We start from the raw sequence: 24,533 nt of genomic DNA, 5'->3' as shown, positions 1-24,533 counted from the left end.
ACATTCAAGTTTTTGTTATGTTCAATATCATTCAAATGGGTCTCTCGTAAATATACTTATTCTTTCTTTTGTCGTTATGGTTAAACATTTTTATCAATTCGTTGGATTCAATATGCCGTTAATGTTAAAGGTTAAAGGATGCCACTTGTAAAACTTCCGATTCCATTGCGTTGATTGTATTGATTTTGCCACGAATAACTTTAAACTCTCTGTTCCAACACAACGTACAAACACAGGAACGACAGAGACAGGAAACAGAAGAAAGGATGAAGAAAACAAAAGGGTTCATGATGAAAACATGCAACAAACCCTAAACCTGAGGAGGAGAATCCATTCCTAATGAAGGGCCCCGGAAAGCTCCCTGGCTGCTCCTGGCTCCAGTCCTCACAAAGAACTGGATAAACTACCTCCTGTAATGAAACACAGCGTTTATATGATGAAGCAGACAGTCAACATGGAGCCTTTACCTTCGAAAGTCACCAGAAGATTCGCCGGGAAAGAAAACCCATACCTCAATTTTCTCTTCCTGAATTCTTCACAGATGTGGTGGAGCTTTATCGTTGCTGACAAACCTCGTATGGAATATCTGAGGACGCTCTTGCCTTTGTACTGGAGGTTCTCCTTTAACCTTTGCAGCCTTCATGACACGCTCCTTCACAGGATCGTTCAGGAACCTGGTTTATCAGTTGCTGGTCTTAGTTTGTAGGCGATGTGCTCTTTCTATTGTTATGTGGGGCACCTCAACTTCAGAGCCTACAAGGAGCTCTGGGACCTCCCTCTCCAGGAAGCTTCCAGTATCTTCTCCCTCCTTTCCTTTTGGGAGCCCCATAAGTCTGAGGTTGAGTCTTCAGGTCAGCTGGGCCCGCATGGCATCCATCTCGGCCCTCATTGTCTGCAGCTCATCTTTATTGTCTGAAATACGTTTCCTCCCTCTTCTTTCAGCTCCTTATGTCGCTGATAACATATAATAAGAATATCAAGTACATTTTGCTTCTATATTAATTCATCTGTTTTTGTAAGAGAATATTTGCATTCCTTATTGCAATTTAAATCTTTTTTGCAGCGGTACTGGGAAGTACTGCACTGTACTGCACATCTTTTTAGGTATCTGTACTAACTTAAGTCATTTTTCATTGGATCATTTTTGAGAGCAATTACAAGTACTTTTTACTCCACTACATTTTTGAGCTGAACTAAAAAGTACTTTGATATGGTTTGATATAAAAAATACTCATACAATTCTCTAGAAAAAATAAATACATTAGTTGAATTGACCTACGTTGACTAAAGAACTGCACAATTCTTTATCAAAATCCCCACATTTATTGCTTTGACAGGTCTAAAAATATGTATGTGTTGTTTTTTTTTACTTCTGCACCAAAATGTAGTACTTCTTCCACTACTGCTTTTCAGTCACCCACATAAGACAATCCTGTAACCAAAGATTACAAAACCATTAAAAAAGCAAAATGTCCCAACATTGATATAAATTAAGCTTGATAATACTATATAATAAAAGCGCTTGGTGTAAATTGTTCATGGATACGTGTGATTCACTGGGAAGGTAGTTGGTGAGACCTGCTGATGATTTCATTTATTTGACATGTGAACATGACTATTCTGCTTGTGTTTGACTGCTGTGTTACATTACAGGCCACCGAACCCTTTCTGTTGAACGAAGAGCCCAGCAGAGGTCCTGGGATGCCTGAGTGCTATGTAGTTTCAGATTCATACAGGGTACGCATTCATCATTATTATTATTATTGTTATTTTCAATATTACCATGATGATTATCCCATGTGTTGTTTTTCTATGTGTTATTTGAGTCGTTCCTCATTACGTTGACTGACAGTGTGTTTTTATGTGCTCAGTAATTGCGGCACAATCATAATGTCATTCACAGCTCCCTCTACTCAGCTGCAAACCATTACAATCATTATTTCCACACCAACATTTAAGAAAAAAGGACTTTGCAATTTCGCCTCCCGGGTATGAAAATTATAATGACGATATACACTATTACTGTACACACTGTAAAAATTAAGAGAAACAAGCTGCAAGAAAAAGCAATGTCCTGGGCTTTTTTTAATTAAAGATTCTGAATAAATGCAGACTTTAGTGGAAAAAGAATTCACTTCAGCTTTAGAAAGTTCAAGTACAGACACAAACTAGCTTAAAAGGTTCTCTTACGATGCAATGACTTCCATCTTTGCAAACATATTAATTAACATATTAACTGGGAATAACTCAACCACCAAAATAATTCAAGACTATTTTATTCACGTTGATTGGTACAGTTTAAAACACAAACCAACACATATCAAAACATTTATGAATACACTTTATTCAACTATAAGTCTTCAGTCAGTGTAGTTTTTATTTTATTTATATATTATATGTTTTAACCTTTATGTTGTTAGAAATGCATTTTAAAAAACTCAAAGTGCAACACAAAATATCTACTACTAAATTAATTGTTAGCTGCAGCTCTTGATAATAAGTTGGCCAGTCATAATAATGACTTTATTGTTCGATAACCAGTATGTTTTGGGCTCAATGTTTATCATGTGTACCTTTTCTATGCACCATGGGGGAGATTTTTCCTTATTTTACTGTACGTTTCATGAATTGCAGCTAATGTTATTTTGTGCGATATATAGTTAATTTAGAAATGGGGTTTTAGGGATAATCCTGCTTTAGGATTATTGCGTCAATGGCATAAATACATTTTACTACATTAGTTCATTGTGATATTGTAGCAGTAGTCTATCAGTCGAATGTGTTTATTGTCAAGAAATTCTAAATTAATCAAATAACTCAAACTAAGCTCAAGTCGTCTAAAAGCTTCAACCACACCAAAAACGCTCAGACAAAGCAGGGCAGGACTGTGGCAGAGGAGGCAGGAGCTGATTTTCTAGGCTTTACATGCTTTTTTCCCCTCGACTTGAGTATTTTGCCGTCTGAGAGAGATTTTGCGCAGTATCATCTCTCGGGGAGAACTGGACCATTGTGGGAGTAATGGAGCAGCGTGGCCGTACAGTTTAGTGGCGCACAGGGGCCTCACAGTTTAGTGGTGCACAGGGGCCATACTCTGAAGTCGTGCAGAGGGGAGGAGCGTCTGCGGAGGTGGATTGAGTTCCAGGGACAGTGAGTTCAAGAACATTTCGCGAGGACAAGAGACAGCCCACCGCAAGATCCATCGTTTCAGACCAAGAGCACTTCCTATAGATTTGTGTTGTCGTCAGTAACATGTAAACATGTCTTTTCTGATGATCATTTTGATAATTGGTTAGTCCAGCGATTAGTGGCTTGGTTGTCACGTCGATTAAAAGTCACGTGAATATGAGATTTTTACCAAATTTGACCCAGATGAAGCTGAAGTGATGCTGTTTGAGGACATCTTGATATAGTATGATTATAGACAAAAAGTGTTTTAATCAAAAACACACAATTTACACATTTCCGACATAATTTTTATGAAAATACTGTTCAATCCAAGTCATAAAAACTCTTCTCTCATGTTTCAGAGCTTATGTGTGGACGAGTTAATAATTATACGATTACTAGTACAGTATTACACGTAGAGTCACCCAATCAGAGGCAGAAGGTTTGTACTGTACCTGCTTGTCTCTTGAATGTTCCACATTATGGCATTAAACGTTTATACATTTACAGTGCCATGTTTTCATACTGTGAGTGTGGTCACCTCACCACAGATCTGACCTGGCGGCTGATGGAGATAATATGCATTTAATTCCATACTGTGGAATATTCCACACAAAGCAAAAAGATTTACAATGTGCAGCTTCAAGGCGAGACGCTGCAGCTGAACACAATCTTAAAGTAGAGGCATCAAATAAGTAATTTACTCACATAAATGTAAGGAAAAAATGGTTTAATCATGCAGCGTTTTCATACATAAATAATGCATTTTATGTGTAAAAATTGCGAATCATTCACGTTCAGATCTATTTCAGTTTTAAAATTGGCATCAGAATGATTTAAAACTTGAATAAATCAGACTTGTAGAGTTTTGTGTGCAGGTGCTATTTTAAGGGCTAATCTATGGATGCAGGTTGATTTAAGTAAACGAATAAAACATCTTTTGGTGTGTTAGTTATATGAATGTATGTTGACCACAAAACAAACACATAATGAAATAAATAGTTTCCCTGTCGTGTCCGACACCTGAAGTAGGTCAGTGGATTGCGTGAGATGCCAATAAAAGTACAGTGAAAAAGCCTTCACCTGTCATTTGGGTTACTTCCTGTATATTCTCATGTTGTGAAAGCTTCGCCCCGTCACACCAGCACATATTTGAGGTCAGGCCTTTTGGCTCAGTGTGTCCCATATAAATAATACATAACCTTGTGGCTATTTGCATTGACATCTGCTGAAGAGCCTTTACACGCTGACACACTCTTCCTTATCACTCCCAAGTCATCTGCCTTTACAGTAGGGCCAAGCCAGGTGCAGGAGCGACGCCGCGTACATTATCACACGTTCTATCCCCCCGGAACAACCTGTTTGGCGTTCCCCAGGGCCACAAATCCTGAGGTAGTCACAGTCAGCGCCGCCAGCCCGTCTGTAATCACGCGTTCGTCAAAGCCCGGGCTCGGATGCAACTGTAAAAACTGCACTGCCGGCCGGGTGAAGTCATCTCGCGCTGGAACTCTGCTACAGTGGTAAATATGTATATTCGAGGCGTGTGAAAAAGCCAAGCTGCGGCAGACCCACCAACCGTAGCATATGGCTCTAGCATGTGTTACTTAATGAGAGATTTACTCACACACACCACTAAATGTGTGGCTCGTTTAAGGCGCTGTGGCGAGGAGCAGTTTGCGTGTGTTGCATGAGACTCGGCGCTCAGAAGGAGGGGCCCGGCTGATCCCTGTGTAACCGCACACTCTAACCTTTTGCACTTGAAAGAGAGGAGAACGTTTCAGCAAAGAGGGCCGTGCTCCTGCAGACGGGACAGTTCTGCTTGTAGTCCGCCATCACAAAGGAGCAAAAGCTATTGAACACTTCACGTTATACGACAAGATCAGATTAATATAGAGGGTTGTGCAGAATTTACATCTATTTAATGTCAATTTGATAAATAAGATGAGATAAGATATTCCTTTATTGTCCACACATGGTGAAATTTCAGTGTTACAACGCAGTAGATACAGATAAAAGGACAGATAACTTATAGGAAGTTTAAAAAAAGAAAAAACACTCTTAATAGAAGAACTCTTATTAACAAAACTCCTCTCATATCTTAATAGGGAATGAAATAAATAAATAAAAGCTAAAAATAAAAATAAAATAAAATAATAATAAAATAATAATAATAAAATAAAGTAAATTTAAAATAGCTAGCATAGATTAAATAATACTAATACTAATGGTAAGTAAACAAAACACTCTTATTTACATCAGTTATATGCACATGAATATGACCTTAATTGCGTGTGAGTACGACAGTAATTGCACATGAATATGACGGTATTGCACATGGTTATGTCAGTATTGCACATGAATATGACATATAAAGAACATGTTTAAGTTTAAAAAATATATTATTCATTCGTAACAACATCATTTGTAATATAATATGTATTAAAATAACAATTCTGAATAATAAAGATGGAGTGCAATTGTCTGCAGCGATGAATGCATTGTAACCAGTGGACTATGAAAATGATAGTTGCATTTTGATAATCGTTATCTGCGTAAATGTGCGTTCACGCTTGCACATCCACCACTTAAAAATTGGGACTATACCAGGACTAAAGCAGAAACTTGAACCTGAACTAAATCAGAACAAAACAGGATCTGGACCAGGACCAAATCAAGTCCACATAACGATTAAAATGGGCTCAATTTAGGTCCAAATAACGTACAAAAGGCTCCCTAAAACACATACGTTTTTTATAACAAAGGCAGTGTTAGCGTTGTTAAATTATATCAATTATAATATATGACCCTATATGATTTTCATCTACCAGTAAATATTCTCCTTCAGTCACATTTCTACCTTTATTTGGTTAAAAATGTATTTTAGTTCATCTTAAGACTTAAATAATAACTCGCAGCCCTAGGTTTAAATAATAACTCGCAGCCCTAGGTTTGAATATCATAACCTACATTTAATAAGATAGTGTTAATGGACCTAAATCCTATCATTAAGAAAGCAATCCACTTATTTCATTTTGACTCCGCATTGCGTGACTTTTCACTAGCCTGAGATAGAGGTGAAGTCAGACGCCACATTCGCTCTGGGGCCGTGTACCTCCGGAGACCGCACACTTTCCCCCCTCGCGCCCGCCTCCGCCCCGCGCTCCCATCCCGGGCCCGGGCGCAGTCTAATTGGCCGCACCGAGCACCATGTCTCTTTGTTTCTGCAGCCCGGGCTTGTGGTCGCGGCGTTCTCGCAGTAGGAACTCGTAAATCTGCAGGACTCCCGTGTCAGACCCAAAAATCTCTGCTCCCTTTTTCTGCAATGACTTCACTCCCGCCCAAACTCCCTTCTGCTGGAACACTCCCAAGAACCTTTTCATTTTACAACTTTTATGTGAAATATGCATCGCTTCCTACTGTTTATTTGGAAACTTACTTACAAGACGATGATTAGAAGTCTGTTTTTTCTTTTTCGCCCTCGTCTCCCAGCTTTAGAAACTTGTTTGGCTTGGACCCCCTTCACTTGGTTTGGGTAATACGGTTGAGTCTCGCAGTCCGGGTCAAGTACGGCTCTGTAAATAAACAGACATAGATCTAAAATGCATTCAATTTAATCCAGCGCAAACTTTCATGCACGAGCAAACAAGGGGTCAAGAGGTCGCGCTCGAAACGTTTGAACAGATAGGAGGCTGTGTGGTCACATCCCAGACGTGGACATGAGGAGGAGCGAGTGCGGTTTGTCAAAACATAAGCTCCGAAAATGTATTTGGAACGTGCAGCTGCGTGTTGAGCTCATTGTGGTGCGTTCAAGAACTTCAGAATAGATTAAAGTGTCGTGTATTTGTGACGGTGGGAGAGTGTGGGACAGGGAGGTTGTATGAGGTACTTGGGAATGGTTATAGTAATGGCTAAAATAGACGTCGGTGCTTTACCAGTTTGGAGCAGACTCAGCGATGGGGATGAATGAAAAAGAGAAAAGTATGACAAAGTGGTTACGCCGAAACATCCAAGTGATTTACAAATGTGATTGTGCTTTTTGTCTCGAAAAGTCCTATAATAACTGACAGAGATGTGCTGCACAAGAGGTTTTACTCATTTCTTACCAGATCAAGGCAAGTTTATTTGTAGAGCACAATTCATACTCAAGGCAATTCAAAGTGCTTCACAAAACAGGCAAAAAAATGCATTAAAATCACAAAGACAAGACAGAAATAAAAAAAAAATAAAAGAGAGGAAACATTCCAGTCGTATGCACAGCCAAACAAAACTGTTTTTAGCTTAGATTTGAACATTGTCAGAGAGATTGTCACAGAAATGACTGTTTTATAAATAGCAGCACAATAAAGGAATATGTATATGTTTCAGTGCATTCAGGCTTTGTATTCATTAAAACTAAATTACTTCTACTTGCACAGCACATTGGGCAGTACTGGTCATCCACAAAAATGACCTTGACCTGAATTTGTGCACAATCATTCACAACAACAGCAATGACGATTTTTGCATCACAACGTAACTGTAATAAAGTAATAATTGTGACGTTTATAATATTCCTCCACAAAAACATATTCCTTTAATGAACGTTTGTTGGGAAAAAAAAACGAAAAAATGTTAGTTTCGAGCAATAGATTCATGTCTCTTTGTAGATTCTCACGTGTAGTGCAGTTTGAACGCACTTTAATCCATAACGCATCCTCCAAACGGTTTTTCCTTGCTCCTCTGAACACTCTTTACAACCACCACGTCTCCTTTTACCCCCCTCGCACCGCCACCGTCCCTGTCCAGCCGCAGCCCGCAAACCCCACCTCTGACCACCACCGTCCCCCTTCTGACCACCGTCCCGTCCCCCCCTCCACACCACCGCCTCCTCTTCCCCCCCTCGCAGCGCGGCCGGGGCTCACTAAACACGGCTTTTCCCACACTTCTCCCCACCGCGTCCAATGCGCCACCGACTCTCTTCAAAGTGCATAATTAGCACCTGGAGCCGCACTGCACCGGGAGCGCGTTTTATTCTAGCAAAACGCGTCCCGAGTCAGCGCCGGGGCGGGGGGGGGGGGGGGAATGTAGTGCACGCCACGGCTGAGCAGAGGGGAGGGAGAGCAAGTTTTTTCCCTGAAACTTTGTGGAGCTGTACTAGGCGGGGTTACTGTAAGCTGCAGCATGGAGTGAGTCAAACAGGACGGCGAGCGAATGGATTGCGGCGCCACAGCTTCGAGCTTCTATCCAACTTAAATAAGCTCTCCTCTTCTGGTCCCGGTCTATACACACAAAAAAACACCTCCGTCATGTACTCACCGTATTGCTTGACACAGGTAAATACTTCTTCAACTATTTTGCTCTTGCGTGTTGTGTTTGTGGAGTGTTATTATGACGCGCCCCGGGGTTGGACACTTTTTGTTGCCTGTTCGTGCCAATGTGTTTGCTTTATGTGCAATTGTCGTGCGTGATCTTCTTCTTCTCCTGCTCCCCACAAACTTTCGCTCCGTTTTTGAAGCAAGGGGGGAAAGTTTGCAGTCGCACATGTTTATTTGAGAGAGGGAAAATGGCGCTTCTATAGCCCCGAAATGTATTTGATATAAAAAAAATAAAAAAAAACAAGCAGGGAGAGGAGGGAGGAGAGAGGAGACATGGACGGGCAGATTGGTGGAATGGAGGATTTTCGAGGGGAAAGTGTGGTGGACGCGGCCGCAGCAGCAGCAGCAGCGCGTTTTTGGGGAGTAGCGTGACCACTAGACAGGACAAAAAAGACCGGACTGTGCGTGACGTGCGTGTGCGCGCGTGAGGGAGGGAGGGGCGCGCGCGTGAAGAATGACGCGCGTGAAACAATGGCCCAGGAGATGGTTAATTGTACACGAAGAGTAACGTGAACTGTCGGTGTCTTTTCATTTCATCTGTTGTTAGAGATAGTTTGGCGTGATTTTTCTTTAATGTTACGCAATAGCACGCACTTTTTCTTTCCTTTTCAAAACAATCAGCAATAAGAACTTTTTTAATTGACGGAATTTGTTTGTCCATCTTTTAACCACGTGGATGCAAGATTACTTTGCTCAGGAGTGTTTTGAAAGTAAAATTATGTTGTGTTTTTTGGTGTGTTTTTTTGGTGCACATTTATATTTTCTAGCCTCTGCACAATTTTAACAACTCGTTTTAATCACTTCCTGCACAATATAATACTGAGTTGCACTGACGTATTTAGACTTTGATAATTGTACATTTTGTCCTTATGTTTGGAAACCCTGCTGTGGTCAACATTACACATATTTTAACAAGTCTCAGTGCAGTTTTTATTACAATTCAAATGAATAGTTTTATGTTTTCTAGCTGGAAGGCGATTCAACTTTGCTCTGACATGAATCATGACCCAGTTTAACCTTGCAGCATACTTTGACTCTTCTTTTTTAATGCTGCTAAAACAACACCACCACTATGTAACTTGTTGACAATATGCTTTATCACTTTTAAAGCTTGTATTCTGTACACCTATTCAACTTAAAATGATAGAAATAAACGTAGGACTGAACTGCTTGCTTTAATTTCTTTGCTGTACCTCTCATGACTTAAATGAACATGAATTATAATGTAGTATATCTAACAGAATGACACACTTATTTTGAACGTCAGTTTTGGATATTGGTAGATGTTTTCACTAACGCAGCTTGCAAGACAGATTTGATTGCATCTTGCAGTCACCAGTGCCACATATGCATGGACTGACACTCCTATGACTTATTTAACTAAATCATCACTCTAATTTAATATAAAAGGCTTTTCTGAGCAAAACCAAAACAAACCAGAGGCGTCCTGGCATTATGCTCCAGATCATTGTGCAACTTGGATCTTCAACATGAAATAACATTAGGTATTCAAACAAATTTAAATGTGATTACAGTTGCCAACATTGTGGCAGTATCTTTTAAAGTACATTATGTATATTATTTGTTCTAGCACTCTTATATATTCTCATGTTTGAGTCCAATGAAAGGACAGGCTGAACGTTTGAGAGGAGTGTGAATATTGTTCTCTTTCCCTGCACTCTCCGCTGTGGCTGCTCGTGTGCAAGAATCACGCACAAATCCTCTCTGAGCACTTTTCATGTCTTTATGTTTGAGAAATAACATGCAGCAAAATGAGTTTATTGGCTGAATTTAAATTTCACTTCTTCGTGTATTTGTTTTCAGAAAATAGAATAAATTGTGCACACTTCAACATCAGACTGTTTTAATGTGCCATTACGAGGACCTGACTTTGCTGTAATTGCAGTTAAGTTTATATACTTATAATATTTTGTGGCAATGTTAACGTTTTAATTGTTTTATTATTTTTAGTCTACAGTTTAGACCTGCTCACGTGCAGTCCAAATGTTTGTGAGGCCAAAATATCAGGGCTGAGACATACAATAAACCACTGGATAATTCTATTTGATATATAGGCTATTTTGTGAAGCAAGTTGAGGTCAATATTTTATTTGCATGTGTTAAATTTTCACGAATCCCTAAAAAAAACAACCAAAACGTTCAAAGATAAAAACAATTCGAGGAACATTTCACATAAATAGCACAACACGTAGGCATAATCAATAAGAATTACAGTCGATTTTTTGGGCGCGTGCACTTTTTTAAATCAGAATCAACACTGTAAGAACCAGCACCAAAACTCAACACACGTGGTCTAATTTACAACACACTGTAAACACGGCTTAAACGTTCAAACATCGCAGAGCAGCTCTAAACCGTCCCGCGTGTGTCTCACCTCTGCTTCTCACACACTCGGCTCGGGCCACAGTCTCGGCTCGGGCCCCGCGCACACGGAGCGCGCGCGGGAGAGAGGACCGCCGCGCGCGCAGACGGACTGGACACATTGTGTTTACTGGATCGCCTTTACTAATTCATAAATGGAGCTTGGACTTGATTATGGCAACAATAGTAAACAATGGATGGTATGAATGATGGATTGTGGCGGAGGGGAAGCGTGACTTATTAGGCTTTGTGCGTAAAGAGGAAAAGATCGTGCGGTCCAGCGCTGTATCATTCATTCCACACTTTTGGCCTGCATTGTACCTTATGAAATGTATTTATCACTGCATAACACAGAGAGATCGGCAATTTATTCCACAACTACCCGCGATCCATTGACAATATTCTCCTTTGCCCTGCAGCTTTTACGCATTATACATTTGACTTTTTTGAATGACCCATACCGTAATTATGTTCACTCGTTGTCGACATGTTTTGCAGCTCGTAATGTTGTCATGTCGTGTGTTGAGTGTGTGTCTGCTGCGAGGTTTTAACGTGTTGCTTCCCTCTGCCCCCTGTGCCCGCCTGGACTGCTGACCCCTCGCATCTCCTCGCCTTTACCACACTCTCGACACTAAAGTATTATCCTTCACACCTTCTAAACAATGCCTTAGTGGTAAGTCCTGTCCCTATTTCTTCACCTTAGGTCTGTATTTGTGTCTGTTGTTATGATTTGTCCATGATGTCTTGTGGGGCTGCTGCTGCTGCTGCGGACCACTGACCCCTGAAGCTTCATCATTGTACAGGCCTGTGCGCAGGCGCGTGAGCCGATATTTTACTTGCACTTGACATCATCTGTAGTTTATTTATTTATTTATTTTTTTAAAGCACTTTCTTGTGAAAATGTGCATGACCTTGAATTTGTCTGTCTAGTCTGTTGTCTTTGCGTTTTGAGAAAATACACTTGCTCTGGCTCCTTCCCACTTTTAAAATATGAATAAATTCAACCTTATATAATCCCTATACTTTGTAGTATATTGTAATTTCACACCCAAAAAAACCCTGCAGCATATATATATATATATATATATATATATATATATATATAATTTATTTATATATGCTGCAGGGTTTTTTGGGTGTGAAATTACAATATACTACAAAGTATAGGGATTATATAAGGTTGAGTTTACATGTGGCTCTTTAGACTAGTCTAGACTAGACTAGGAAAGCAACTTTATGTGTAATAACATGTATTTGGCTTATAGTTATTTAATTCCCAAAGTTTGTCCATGAATGAAGCAAAATGATGACTTGAAGCAGAAGTCGTATGAGATAAAGATATCATTGTCTGGCCAATGAATATTGTCCTGTTTTGTCCAAAGTCAAAGTAGAAGGGACGTCTGCTCTTGTGAGGACACTTTGTGGGTCGACCACGACAACAAAGGAACAGGTTATAGGACGGTCTCGTCTGCGTGTACACAGTATGTGCTTGTGTACATTTGTATTTGTAATTGATCAGATCTATATAATTGTGGCTCTTTTGTTGACGTATCATACATTTCAACCAGGAGGCACTGTGTGTGTTGGCCTGAAAAGATTGAATGATGCAGGGTAGAGAGAGTGCATTTTCATGAATGGCTTATGCTTTAGATGATCGGTTGAAAGACAAAGAGTGTGATGAGCTGACAGCCCTGGACTGGTGTCCGGAGTGAAAGAGGAAGGAAATCTTTCTGGTTTAACTTACATTTCAGGTTCATATGGGATTTAGGTGTATTTATAGCCCCACATTCGTATACAGTAGTGTTTCTCTTGTTGAGTGCACATGTGCCGTGTCTGTTCTGGCTCAAACGGGCAGGAGATGGTTGGACATTTTCACATGCTCCAGTCTGGCCTTGTGTGACGAGGTTTGGACAGCGCTTCGTGTGACTGATGTCCTTTCCTCCTTTAGGGTTTCGCCTCTCTCAGTGTCTCCTTTGCTTTGAGGTCACCCCTGACTCCACATGGGGAAACTCTCTTTATCATCTCTGTGTTGATGGAGGACTTTGAGGATGTATTGTATTTTTCTTGCGCCAGCCCAGGGCCTTATCATTCTTTATCACAGAGTGTGTTTTGAGTGAAAACAGCACTTTGTTCACATTAGGAAGAAACGCATGAGCTAATTTGTTTTTGTGCCGTAGTGTTTTAATAAATGTAATCAAAAAGTACTGTAGTAAAGGCAGGTTTACAGTGTGTGAGAGAGTCACAGGCTGTGGATGACAGCTGTTCACAACCGTCTCTTCTATTGGAGGAAAGAAACTTGCTTTACGCATTAAAGACACACAACGGAACAATTCATTTGGCTTCAGTAGTTATTATTCCAATTCTGCAAAAACTCATCAAGTAAAAGTTAAATTAAATGTCATAAAATAACAGTGAAAGCATATGAATGGTATAAGGTGGAACAGATGGTTATTCACTTGAAAATTAAGGAGTGGTAAAAGTTACAAAAACAACAGCGTCGCTGCTACTGCTGTGGGAAGTACTCATCGTTAGTCGTCATAGTAGTTGTAACACATACAAGCAGGAGCTTGTGCCCAAAACAAGGCACAGAAGTTCAACTCGGTTTCAACCAAAATTTCAACAAATATTATTCACATTCTGCCTGCAACGTGGCCAACATGGCAGCGTTACCAAGGTTTTCGGGTCAAACTAAATTTATGTGAAATAATAAATGAAACAGACGGACAGCATATGGCCTCAAAAAGAGATTCTATTTTTTCTCTTGCACACGTATTGAAGTAGACAATCATTTCTTATACTGTTAACAAGTCACAACTGCTGGGCAAAAACAGGAGCATCAGTGGAGAACACAAACTACACCCGGACACTCAAAATGTTTTACCAAACATTTCTATGCTAAAATACCTTAACTGTGTATTTAGTGCACAGTTGCTTTTACCCTTGTTCAACATGGTTCACCAGCAGCACATGTGGTACACTTTGAACACTGTTGAATCTACATAGTAATCAACATGGAAAACTCTGACCTCGGGGGAGAGAGTGGCAAAACAAATCTCAATTTATTTGAGCCAAACTAAGTTCAACTGAGGATATACTCTACAAAAGAAATAATACATTTGGGTGGCCAAATGAATGTCTGTCAAAGCACCCATACTTTAACTGGGAGCCCCCTGGTGGCTGAAATTAAATTACTTTTCTCTAATCATGTTCTGTTCAGTTTGAGCCAGCGAGTCATTGAACCTCTTGGCCTCTGATAGGTGCAGTATATTGAATTATGATATCACTGTATGCTTTGCTTCAGTGCTTTCAACTGAGGTGCCTTGATTTGTGTATATACTCCAGCCTCGCCAGGTTGAGCTAACACACTGCGGTTATGGCAGGCAACTCAAAGTTTGGCTGCATTGTAAAAGTTGTTTAAGTTCAACAGAGTGAAATCATTGGGTCTTGATTGAAGGCTAAGATAGATTCTAATGTCATCTAGCACATTCGACTAGCAGGGGATACGGAACGGTCCAAATATTTGCCTGGAACATTGTGTTCCCTTGACTTATTTGTATATTGTATATTCATTACAATCCAATAGACTGATTGGGGACAATGTAAGGACGTTCGGACATTGCACTTAAGTTTTGCAAGTGATTTAGCATAAAGGTTATTCTCTATCTGTCCGTTTCTATCCAACCTGATTTTACTGATGTTCTCTACGTTGTATTTGCACTGTGGTCCCTCTTCTCTGGCAGATTATAAAAACTCCCTTTATCAGAGGTCCCGCCCGGTGGGCGGGGCTTACACAGAGTAGGATATAAAACCTGAGTTCTCAGATTCGATTCGCAGATTGAGAATGACTCTTGGATGAGAGTTTTGTTTTTCTAAAAACAGGGTCCAGATGATACAACAGATTTTGTTCTACTCAGATTATGCGGTTGTACTGTTGGTCAATATGCACTGCCTTTATAATGAATAAATAAATAATAATACATAAAAGGTGTTGTAAATTAAATGTTGTGCTACAGACAAGAAATACATTAATTAAAGGCCAGGTTTGTTTCGTCCTTTGTCTTTTCTAATACTATCATAGTCATTTAATGGAGCCTGGAACACAGTGTCGTGAGAAATGATTTCTTCACTAACAGATTGTTTAATGTTGATGTTGTTCTTGGCTGGATCGAACCAACTCTATTCTAGGGCCTGGGGTAAAATGTTGTGAAGGCCGTAGAGTCTCCATGGTTGCATACTAAGATAATGTACTGCCATTTCAGGGGCTGGTGCCACCATTTCAGACTAATAATAGATTACAAATATTTTATTCCTATTTGTGTCTTTGTCTTTGCTTTCTAAGAACTCACCATGTCAGACCGGTGGTGATGTAGTTGAGAAGTACATGAACAATTTCTCAATGAGCATCTTGATCAATTATATGTCCAACAGCATATTATTTCCTAATATTTTCATCTCATTATATTGACAAAGAGGCTGTTTTGGCAATTTGGATTTGAATCCAGCGCTGCAGAACCACGAGCAGAACCGCAGCTGTCCAAGTATGTGTGGAGAATGGATTGCTCCTGCTCGGTGCCATGAGAGTCTGCATCCAAGAAGAATGGCAGAAAATGCCCTAAAATTATTATATATTTTTCTTGCATGCATATGTCATTTCTCCTCCACCCAGTTGGTTCACTCTTTAGCCATTCGTCACCCCTGGCACGGATTAGACGTTGGCACAAACCTGGCAGTGCCCCGCGGCTTCGGCAAGGCTTGCCGCAGTCGTCGATGTGTTTTGTGTGGTTGCCATGACGACCCAACACGTACTGCACATACACGGTGCTAAATTACATAATTGGGTCAGAATATTCTAGGAAAACCATGGACATAGTACGAGAAGACATTATGGGTGCAGTCTGTGAATACGAATGTGACACAGACCGACTTTAACCATTTCATTTGTGCGTGAATTAACGTTGTATTTGTCACATCTTCACATCCCCCATCGCTTCAAAATACTAGATTTAGTGACCGACTTTTATGGCGTTCCGTCACCAAATGAAGCGGGAAATATTTGCACTCTTCGTCAGGGCCACACCACTGCCTGTTTCTACTCCGTGACTTTCCAGTCGTAAATAACAGTCCGGTCTTTATTTGGTTATTTACAGTGTTATGACAAGCAATCTGCCAGGGCAATCGGGGATAAGGTGTCGGAGGCTGCGCACACGTGTTTGTCGTGCGGGAAGAATGAGCGGGCGCAGGGTTCGAGCGGAGGGCCCGGTGCCTGGCGGTTTACACAGACACACAATGACACAATATGAGCATAGTTTGGTGTCTCTTCTCTTTTGTCTCCTTCCTCCTCCTGCTCCCGGGCTCAGATCTGGTGTCGAGGCGAGTGCCAGTAATATTCCACCAATGTGTTTTTTTGTTGCAACGTCGTTGAACTCTGTGGAATTCTTGAAAACTACTTTTTGAGTCGTATGTTGCGTGTAGTATAAAATATGTGTTGTATGTTGCTTTTTTGTGTTTTTTTGTCGTCATTGGTGTTTTATTTACACCTAAACAACACAAGGACTAGTGAGAAATGATAAAATAATGGCATTTAGACTAAACTTTCACAGTGTTGCCATCTTACCAACCCGTTCAGGCGTTCGCTCCCTCTCTAGTGCGATTGAATGGGTTTGCTGCAGGTCACCAGATAGTGGGCTGTTGTTGCAGATCAGTGACTGAGCACTCAAGGTCACTCCAGTGCGGACAATCTGGTCAGTGTTATGAGGCCTGTCTGACCCACATCCCAACGCACCAGCTAAATATATACAATAGGCCCTCACACCAAAGCCTCCTAGATTATCTTGAAATCTGAACTCTACATTGGGCTGCAGACTTCCCCAGGTCCACGCCCTTTTCATTTCATATAAAGAGGACAAAAAATCATAGCATCAGAATGTGAATAAGGGAGCTTTTAAATCATATGTATTTTATGGCGCACCTGCACATATTTAATTACCTGAAAAAGCAGGTGTGTAAAGAACGTTATGGCGTCAGAATTAAGGAATTCGAGAAACACAAGTCATGCTTCATTGATCCTGTCGATCATTTCACACTTACTTAACCTGGATGAATGTTCTTAAAAATACACTGTTTCTCTGATTATTTTGTGATGTTGTACTAGACCGGTCTAAATTGAAAGCAATACATTCATCTTAAACGTATAAACACACTTGTGTGAAGGTTGGCTAACTTAGTGCTAACACGTTTGGAAGCACAATGGAAGGATTGAGCTGGGGTTTCACAGATTCTTATTTGATCTGGGCACTGTTTATTTTCAATGGTAAATGTTTATTAGCTCTACATTTGTGCTTGGAGGCTTGTTGAGAACTGTACATAGTATTGTTTTGTTTTTTTAATCAGTTACTCTGTTTGAATATTCTTTCGCCCAGAAGACTTACACATATGGGAATTGGCAATGAATGCCCAGGGTAATTGCCTCATATTTACAATGTAGTCCATCACATTTCAACAACGACTTCCAACTTTTATACATTTTACAGATTTTCTTGACCACTTTAGTCTGTAGTTCTTGGTAACATAAATGTGCACATTTACTAAGTTCTTATTGCTGTACTCAGTATTGCAAACCGTCTTACTTCTTCTATCTCTTCACCTTAATTGTCACCTTTAATTGTCTTCTTTCCATTGTAACAAGGCACTCAGCTCTATCCTAACTTGACACCACCAAACTTAACTTCCTGGATTTCTTTACTCCTGTGAACTCATATACATTGCATTGCAACAATGAGACTTGGATTACATCAAGTCATGATGTCACAGCCTCATCTTCTTTTCACCGCTCCATTTGTAAAGGGCGGGATGAAAGAAGCCCCTGATTTGCTGATTGAAGCTCAGCTTCCAACATGTTGCATTACCTCAGAAGACCAAAAAGTTCATTGGCATGTGGGGAAAAAACACTTAAAATATTTGTTGTGTTTGCTTTTGTTGCATGTTCTCATTCTCGATGTAGAACTTCTACATTTGCACTGGAGAACTTGGCCCTCCAAATCTTTAGATAAGACTTTTACCCATTTGTAGGAAAAAAGGACACATTTCTTTAATCCACCATAGCCACCCTAAAAGTTTCCTTTATTTTGTTCTATGTTGGGTATAAGAATAAAGCTGGGCCTAAGGTCGGCCCTTGTGGAGCCTCTTGGATATTTTCTTCATCTCCAAAACATAAAGTTGATGTCGCATAAATAATCAGGCTAAAGTTTCAACTGCATTGTAAATAGTTCCGAAGTTGCATATACCAACTGATAGGCATTTATTGGGTTAATGTCAGAGAGAATGTTTTCCTGTCTTGGGGGAGGGTGAAGGAGGCTGACACTTGGAGGCAAAGGAAACCACAAGTCTAACAGTAATGCAAACAATTGTGGCCTAGAGAGAAACAGAGAGTAAAGGTATGCATTTGACAAGGATTCAGAACCTATTGTACAAGCAATAATCAGCCTTTTGAATATTTTAAAGTAATTAACTTACTGATAAGTCACGTTTTATATTCACTGTATCCAACTTGGTCACCAGGTCTGTCAGAAAAATGTGGCCCCAGGGAACAGAGCACCACCAGAGTGCATTCTACGAAGCAGGAAGTTGGCCCACACCCAAGCCTGAAAATCTATACCCTGTTGCATAATATAACATATCTTTACCCCAGATGAACTCTGGAGGAGGTGGAGTCCAGACAGCTGTGTGCAAACAGAACTGCGTGTTATGAAGTGACTGTTGGTGTGTGTGCCTGAGGCTGCTAACACACTGCAGGCCGGGGGCATTAGGAGACCTCCATAACAGTAGAGAATAGTACAGTAGAGCCGCATAAGCCCGGTTCAAACCATGCACTCCAATGTGGTAGAATTTGATTTGTCCTTTGGAAAAAAAAAGAAGAAAGTTGGAAAGAATGCCATATGGTGATGCGAGAGACGTATCGCATTTCACTCACATTGGGCTTTTTGTGACTGATGGAAAAATACTGAAAGTTGTTTCTTGTGTTGCTGGATAGAATGGCTACTTCTGTATTCACCATTACGGTCAAATTATTACACAATGGAAGAATTTGCACCATTAAGATATTGACTTTTTGTGACTCCATTCACAAATCAGTGGAGTTTTGGCCTGAGAGCAGGACATACGTGGCCTTTTCTCACAATACATGCTATTAACAAATGATTTATACTACATTATACTAGAACTGGGACAAGATAAAAAAAATGTATTTACTTGTTGCTTAGTTTGGCACTCAACTTTGGAGATCGACCAGAACGTCCCAATAGTGTCCCTCCTCTCGTCCCTCCTCTCGTCCCAGGGAGTCGTCGTCCCTATAGCTACAGCCGACCGGAGCGAGGCCGTGAGCTGTAAATGTTCTGCTCTGTTTAAACTCAGAGAAATAGCTCCAGGATCAGTGTGTGTTACGCACAAACTGGAAAATTCGGAGCTGCGCGAGGATTTCATGTCCCCGCTAATTTATAAAACACAGATGGGCCCGCTCTAAGTCACTTAAACAGACATTATGTACGTTGTGTATACATTAGTCTTCATGATGTATTTATATAACTGGTCTGTAGTGGCACCAGTCTGGGAATATGATACCGAGCCATAGTTTGGGTTTGCGCAGTATATTGTGAGGCTGTAATAAAAGTGATGTTTCACAATTATATACACGTTCTTTTGAGACTGGAACTGAAGACAAGCAAATACATATAAAAGTAAATATAGCAGGATCTACTATGCTATTTCATTTAAAGGGGACATAAAAATCAACTTTAATGAGCTTTTAACCATGTTTACTTACTAATATGTTAATAATATTTGGATTGATTCATGCACATTTGTGTCTAATTCTGTATTGTCCTGCGTTTGAGGCTTTTTTCTATTCAGAGAGAAAATGTCTGTTTTGACCTAACTCCGTCTTTCCCCGGAATCTCCTACAAAGCACCCTGAAAAGTGGTGTCCAGGGCTGGTCACTGAACTGGTCAATATAGACCACAATGCATTGTGAGAGTCGGAAATCAACAGCGGTCAGAGACAAGTCTATAACACGACTGAATTAAAGCTGTTTATGAGTAAACTCCTCCCAAATATTAAGATGATTATAATTTAATATAATTATGTTGTCGCTAACATTAGCTTACTTTAGCTTGAGCTGTTAAATATTGCTGGATTCATCTCCCTTCAAAATGATCCGCGGTTGTGTTCCTCTTATGAAGTAGTGTAATATTAAGTACATTAAAACAGAAGCTGCTAATACATGTCTTTAAATGTATTCTTTGGGTTTTAGTATCAGACAAATGTGATTTAACTGTAAAATGACCCACAACATCACTTCACACCCTTTTTTGAAAGATTGCACAAGTTTGTTCTTTCAAAACAACATTTAAGATTTTATTGATAAGTTGATGTCTAATTTTATGCAACTTCTGAAAACACCAGCAAACGTTTCTAACCTCTGAATAACTGTGTTTCACTTGTTTATTTGTTTTTGAGTTGTTATTCAGTGCTCTAATTATAATTTATCATTCAAGAACAATTGTTGCCTCTGCAAAATTCTCGGCCCCATCTCTCAATCCTCTGCTTTGTTTCTCTGCCTGTCGATGTCGAGATAGTCACACTTTGAGCTACATTAAAGTGTATTCTTCTTCTTTAACGCGTCCTTATGACCACTGTGTACTCATTTTTTTTATAATGCACTTCATCAATCGTTCAAAATGCACTTTTTCCTATACAACATGTACATTCGCAATTTTGGAAATACAACAAAGGTATATTTAACTTGGGAAAACTTCAACTTGGACGGCTCTTCCCTTTTCCTTCTATATTTCATTCTCCAATCTGCCTGTCCCAGCCCCACTCAGGTTTCACTCCACTCTGCAAAACCCACAACTCTTCCAAGGCTTAAAAAAAGATTCAAATGAAAAAATAGTGCGCCATAATGTGCACCTCTGCATTCCCTCCCACACCATCCCTATTGACTTTCTCCATAAATCTCTGTTTGGCTGCAATATACGGACAATTTGTGGTCCCCATATGAGCTCTAACTCCAAACGCTTGGAAATGGCTCTGAAATTCAGGTGCACCAAGAAAAAACAAAGATCCCAAAAATATCTCCACTGTAGATGAGGCTAAAAGAGAGATTTACATGCATAAAAGAAAGACATTGTTGCGTAGTATTAAAGGTACTGTGTCTGATCTTAAAAAACATTGAAAACAGATCTGGTTTGTTTAGGTGTTTGCAGCGGTCTAAAGTTATTGAGTTATGAACACTTTACACAGCTTGAGTCAGAGCCCGTGAATAATAAAACACTTACCGTAATAAGTTGATGCAGACAGCACACTACCAGCTCATTTTACCCTATGAGCTGCTTTTACAATAAGCCTATGCTGGGTAAAGTACTGGGGCAAAGCACATTTAACTTTATTATATTAATGAAATCGAGTACAGCCCCTTTAAAATATGTTGTGTCCATCAAGTTTATTTTAGGACAGTGGTTCTTAAACTACCACAGTAATCCACTTCAGGAACTGCATGGATTACTTTTTGTGTTTGTATAATTGTGAGTCAAAGATATTACATTTCTTTCTCCTTTTGGGTCAGTCTTGTGTCAAACTCTTCGTGTATTTGTCCCGTTTACACCTGGTTAAGCCATAACTTGGACCTAGTATACTTTGATTTTCTTTGACACAGAATTCCTTTCGAGGACACAGAACATGTACTTTCAGTGGACTTAAGCTATCTTCTTTGGAATACAATCCTTATGCACGCATATTGCAAAGATTAAACTTTCTGTCCCTGTTCAGCATGTTATTTTTACACTAACTTATTATTCAGTGTCAAACATATTTAAACAAACTTGATGTCTATTTGCGAAGCCTCTTTATAGCTGTGGCTGTGTGTATTCTCCTTTTACTTTCCTTGGAAGCGTCGCGTGATTAAAACAGCCGATATAGGCGTATTGGATTTCCTTGGGGGATTGGAAGGAGCACAAATGCATCATAACCATATTATACTAGTTAGGAGTGGTGCGTGCTGCCAAACTATTGGAGCAGGAGAGGGGCGCAGTCGAAGCAACACTATCCCACAAAGGGGAAACGTCAACTAGACTTGACATTTGACCAGTTTTCAGTCAGTTCTTTAGACCAGGTTCTCAAACTTTTCACCCCAAGAACCACAGAAGATGATATTTGGCTTTTTGAGAACCACCAGACTTAAACCTGAGCTATATCTATATATATATATATCTAAACCTGTTTTAAAGTGTGACGAAACCAAGTCTAAAATTAGACTAAATCAGGCCGTTTTGACTAAGAATCAAGACTATTTTTGCCTCTAAATAAATAAATGTTAACTGCTGAGGGCCTTGTACCATCAAATGCAGAACTCTGCTTTAGACATTAACTTTTTCTCCCTGGCCCGGTTTGAATAAATACAAGTAATAATAATATTTTTACAGCCTTTCGTCATTCCCACCAGTGCTCACAGTTATGTATAATAAGAGGAAAACATACAGGGGCAAATAAGCAAATAAACATCAAATCGAACTGTCAGTAACACATTCAAACTGAACTTTTGGAAACATTGAAAGTAACTATGTAATTCGATTGGAAAAACGACACCAAAGTAGTTTTCCAGATTTGTCTCTTTCCCCAAAACTTGTCCTGTTTGAGAATCCGTTTGGCATTTGTGTTGTGAGGGGAGCATGTCGCTGGTCGGACTTGGGCCGGCACAATCCCTCCTCTGTTAAAACAATGCGCTGGTTGTCCTCTCTAACCTAATTACTCCCTCCAGGGGGAGAAAGGCAACAGCACCAAATCCCATCGTTAGAGCTCTGATCTGGGCCGTGCTGTAAGAAAAGCCTGTTTCACTGCACACTCTTTGCTCCTGGAACATCACAACGTCTTTACCTTCTCTCTATGTCCACCTTTTGTCTGCTGCTCTGTATCTCATTTGCATTTCTTTTTTTTTTTTTTTTTTTACATCTATTCTTATTTTTAACTAGATTGGACAAAGCCGGTGAAGTGTCTTGCTCAGGAACACAATGACAGTATGTGCTCAGGTGAGGTTCTAACTGGTTACCCACTGGTTTGATGGGGAACACGTCCGCACTGCACCACTGAGTACTAAATGATTTATTCTCAACAAAGTGCTCTGTTCTGAGGATATGTTTTAGGTTCATTGTACTAAATATGAGAAATGGTAAGATATCACACATATATTTATTGATGCCCGACAGGTCAAGGAGGCGTTGCTGTATTGACTCGCCGACTTTTTGCATAAATCCATCGTGACTTGCTGCGTCTTTACCCACTGAGGCAGTTATGGCGCTCCTTCTCATTTGTTCATCGAGAGCTGGTTTTATCTAATCCCAATATGTGGTTCACATATGGTGCATTCTATTTGAGGAAGTTTCATATCCCCAACTAAGAAAGACAATATGATTTTGGAGAAAGAGAATGCACATATGGCAAACTTATTACAGTCAATTACTAAGAACAGTTGTCACGTTGTGTTGAATTGGGATCAGGTTTGACTTAACTTACCGTGTTGTTGATGATGATTCACTCGTCACGACTGATTTTGTTAAACTATTTAATTAACAAGTTTTCTGTATAGAAAATGGTGGCAGAACATTTACATAGTGATGTGTGTTGGATGCAGTTATGGGTTCAGCTTTTGTAAAGTCTACAAAAAACTCTTCTAGAGGTGAGCGATTTGTCAAAATGTATCACATCATGGATTCTGTGTGAAGATGAGTAAATAATTTGAACATCTGATTATCAAGTAGACCTCGACCGTTTATAATAAAAACACTTTGATCTTTGGTCACTTTGAATAGCAATGAACTGCTCTTATGTGTCAGCTCCATGGGTCTATTCAAATATCTGGATAGAGTACAGCTTAAACCTGTCATGAGTCAGCCCCAGTGGCTCTGCTGCCCAGAAAGCATTTCTACCATGGAGCGCATAGTAAAAACAAACTGCTCACGTCCGACTGACAGGCCACCTACAGCTTTCACGAAGGCTGGAGTTTGTGGCAATTTTTGCTTATTTTCAGGTCATTCGCTTTTTTTCCGGTTTAAAACCAGGTTTTAAATCTTTAGCTTCATCTCGCTCTGATTGGGCACTTACACTACTTGTGGGCCACACCACTGCGGGATGAAGCGAGCCGCTAAAGGCTAAAGTGGCGACATGCTCTAGTGAGCACGGCTCATTGAAGTGAGTGGACTGACATCATCACTACTGAGGACTCCCCAACTCTAAAGTTACTCCATTACCTTCCACCTAACTTCACAAGAGGAACACACATAGTGTGTGCACGTATCAGCTCGTGCACATAGGAAGCAGAGGAAGAGGAGGAGTATACAGTGACTCTGGGGTCAGAGCGAGTGACCTGCGCCGTCGCTCAGGAAGATTACAGTTGCCATTGTGTCCAGGTTTGGGAAATAGGCAGTTTATATTTAGCCGGTTGCAACGTTTCTGATTTAGTTTGATTTTGATTGATTATTTGGGAATGACGATATAATTGCTTGGAAATATCTTTTTCTGGCAGAATCTGGAACTTTGGATGCAAAAAACACATAGTATAACTTCACTGGACTGTTGTAAATGGCA

General features: G+C 40.1%; 1 protein-coding gene across 7 annotated transcripts in view; it reads left to right on the top strand.

The window, feature by feature from the left end:
* The window catches only part of nfixb (nuclear factor I/Xb), a 150,270-nt gene that overhangs the window by 14,188 nt on the left and 111,549 nt on the right, over nucleotides 1–24,533 (top strand). For 3 of the 7 annotated variants that reach the window (XM_072443616.1, XM_072443619.1, XM_072443633.1), the window contains exon 2: nucleotides 1,654–1,737. The exons of 1 other annotated variant lie outside the window; for it this stretch is intronic. In XM_072443616.1, the coding sequence (XP_072299717.1) occupies nucleotides 1,654–1,737 (84 nt within the window). Of the gene's footprint in view, nucleotides 1–1,653; nucleotides 1,738–8,240; nucleotides 8,478–11,538; nucleotides 11,575–24,533 lie in introns of those variants that run through there. 3 more of the 7 variants (XM_072443614.1, XM_072443618.1, XM_072443621.1) reach the window with 3 other exon arrangements.

Source organism: Eucyclogobius newberryi, unplaced genomic scaffold (genome assembly GCF_026437365.1).
Source record: "Eucyclogobius newberryi isolate DKJ021-1_F unplaced genomic scaffold, fEucNew1.0.hap1 SCAF_13, whole genome shotgun sequence".
In the NCBI taxonomy this organism is placed as follows: domain Eukaryota; kingdom Metazoa; phylum Chordata; class Actinopteri; order Gobiiformes; family Gobiidae; genus Eucyclogobius; species Eucyclogobius newberryi.
Note: the sequence above shows the minus strand (reverse complement) of the source record. Positions and strands in the feature narration are given on the sequence as shown.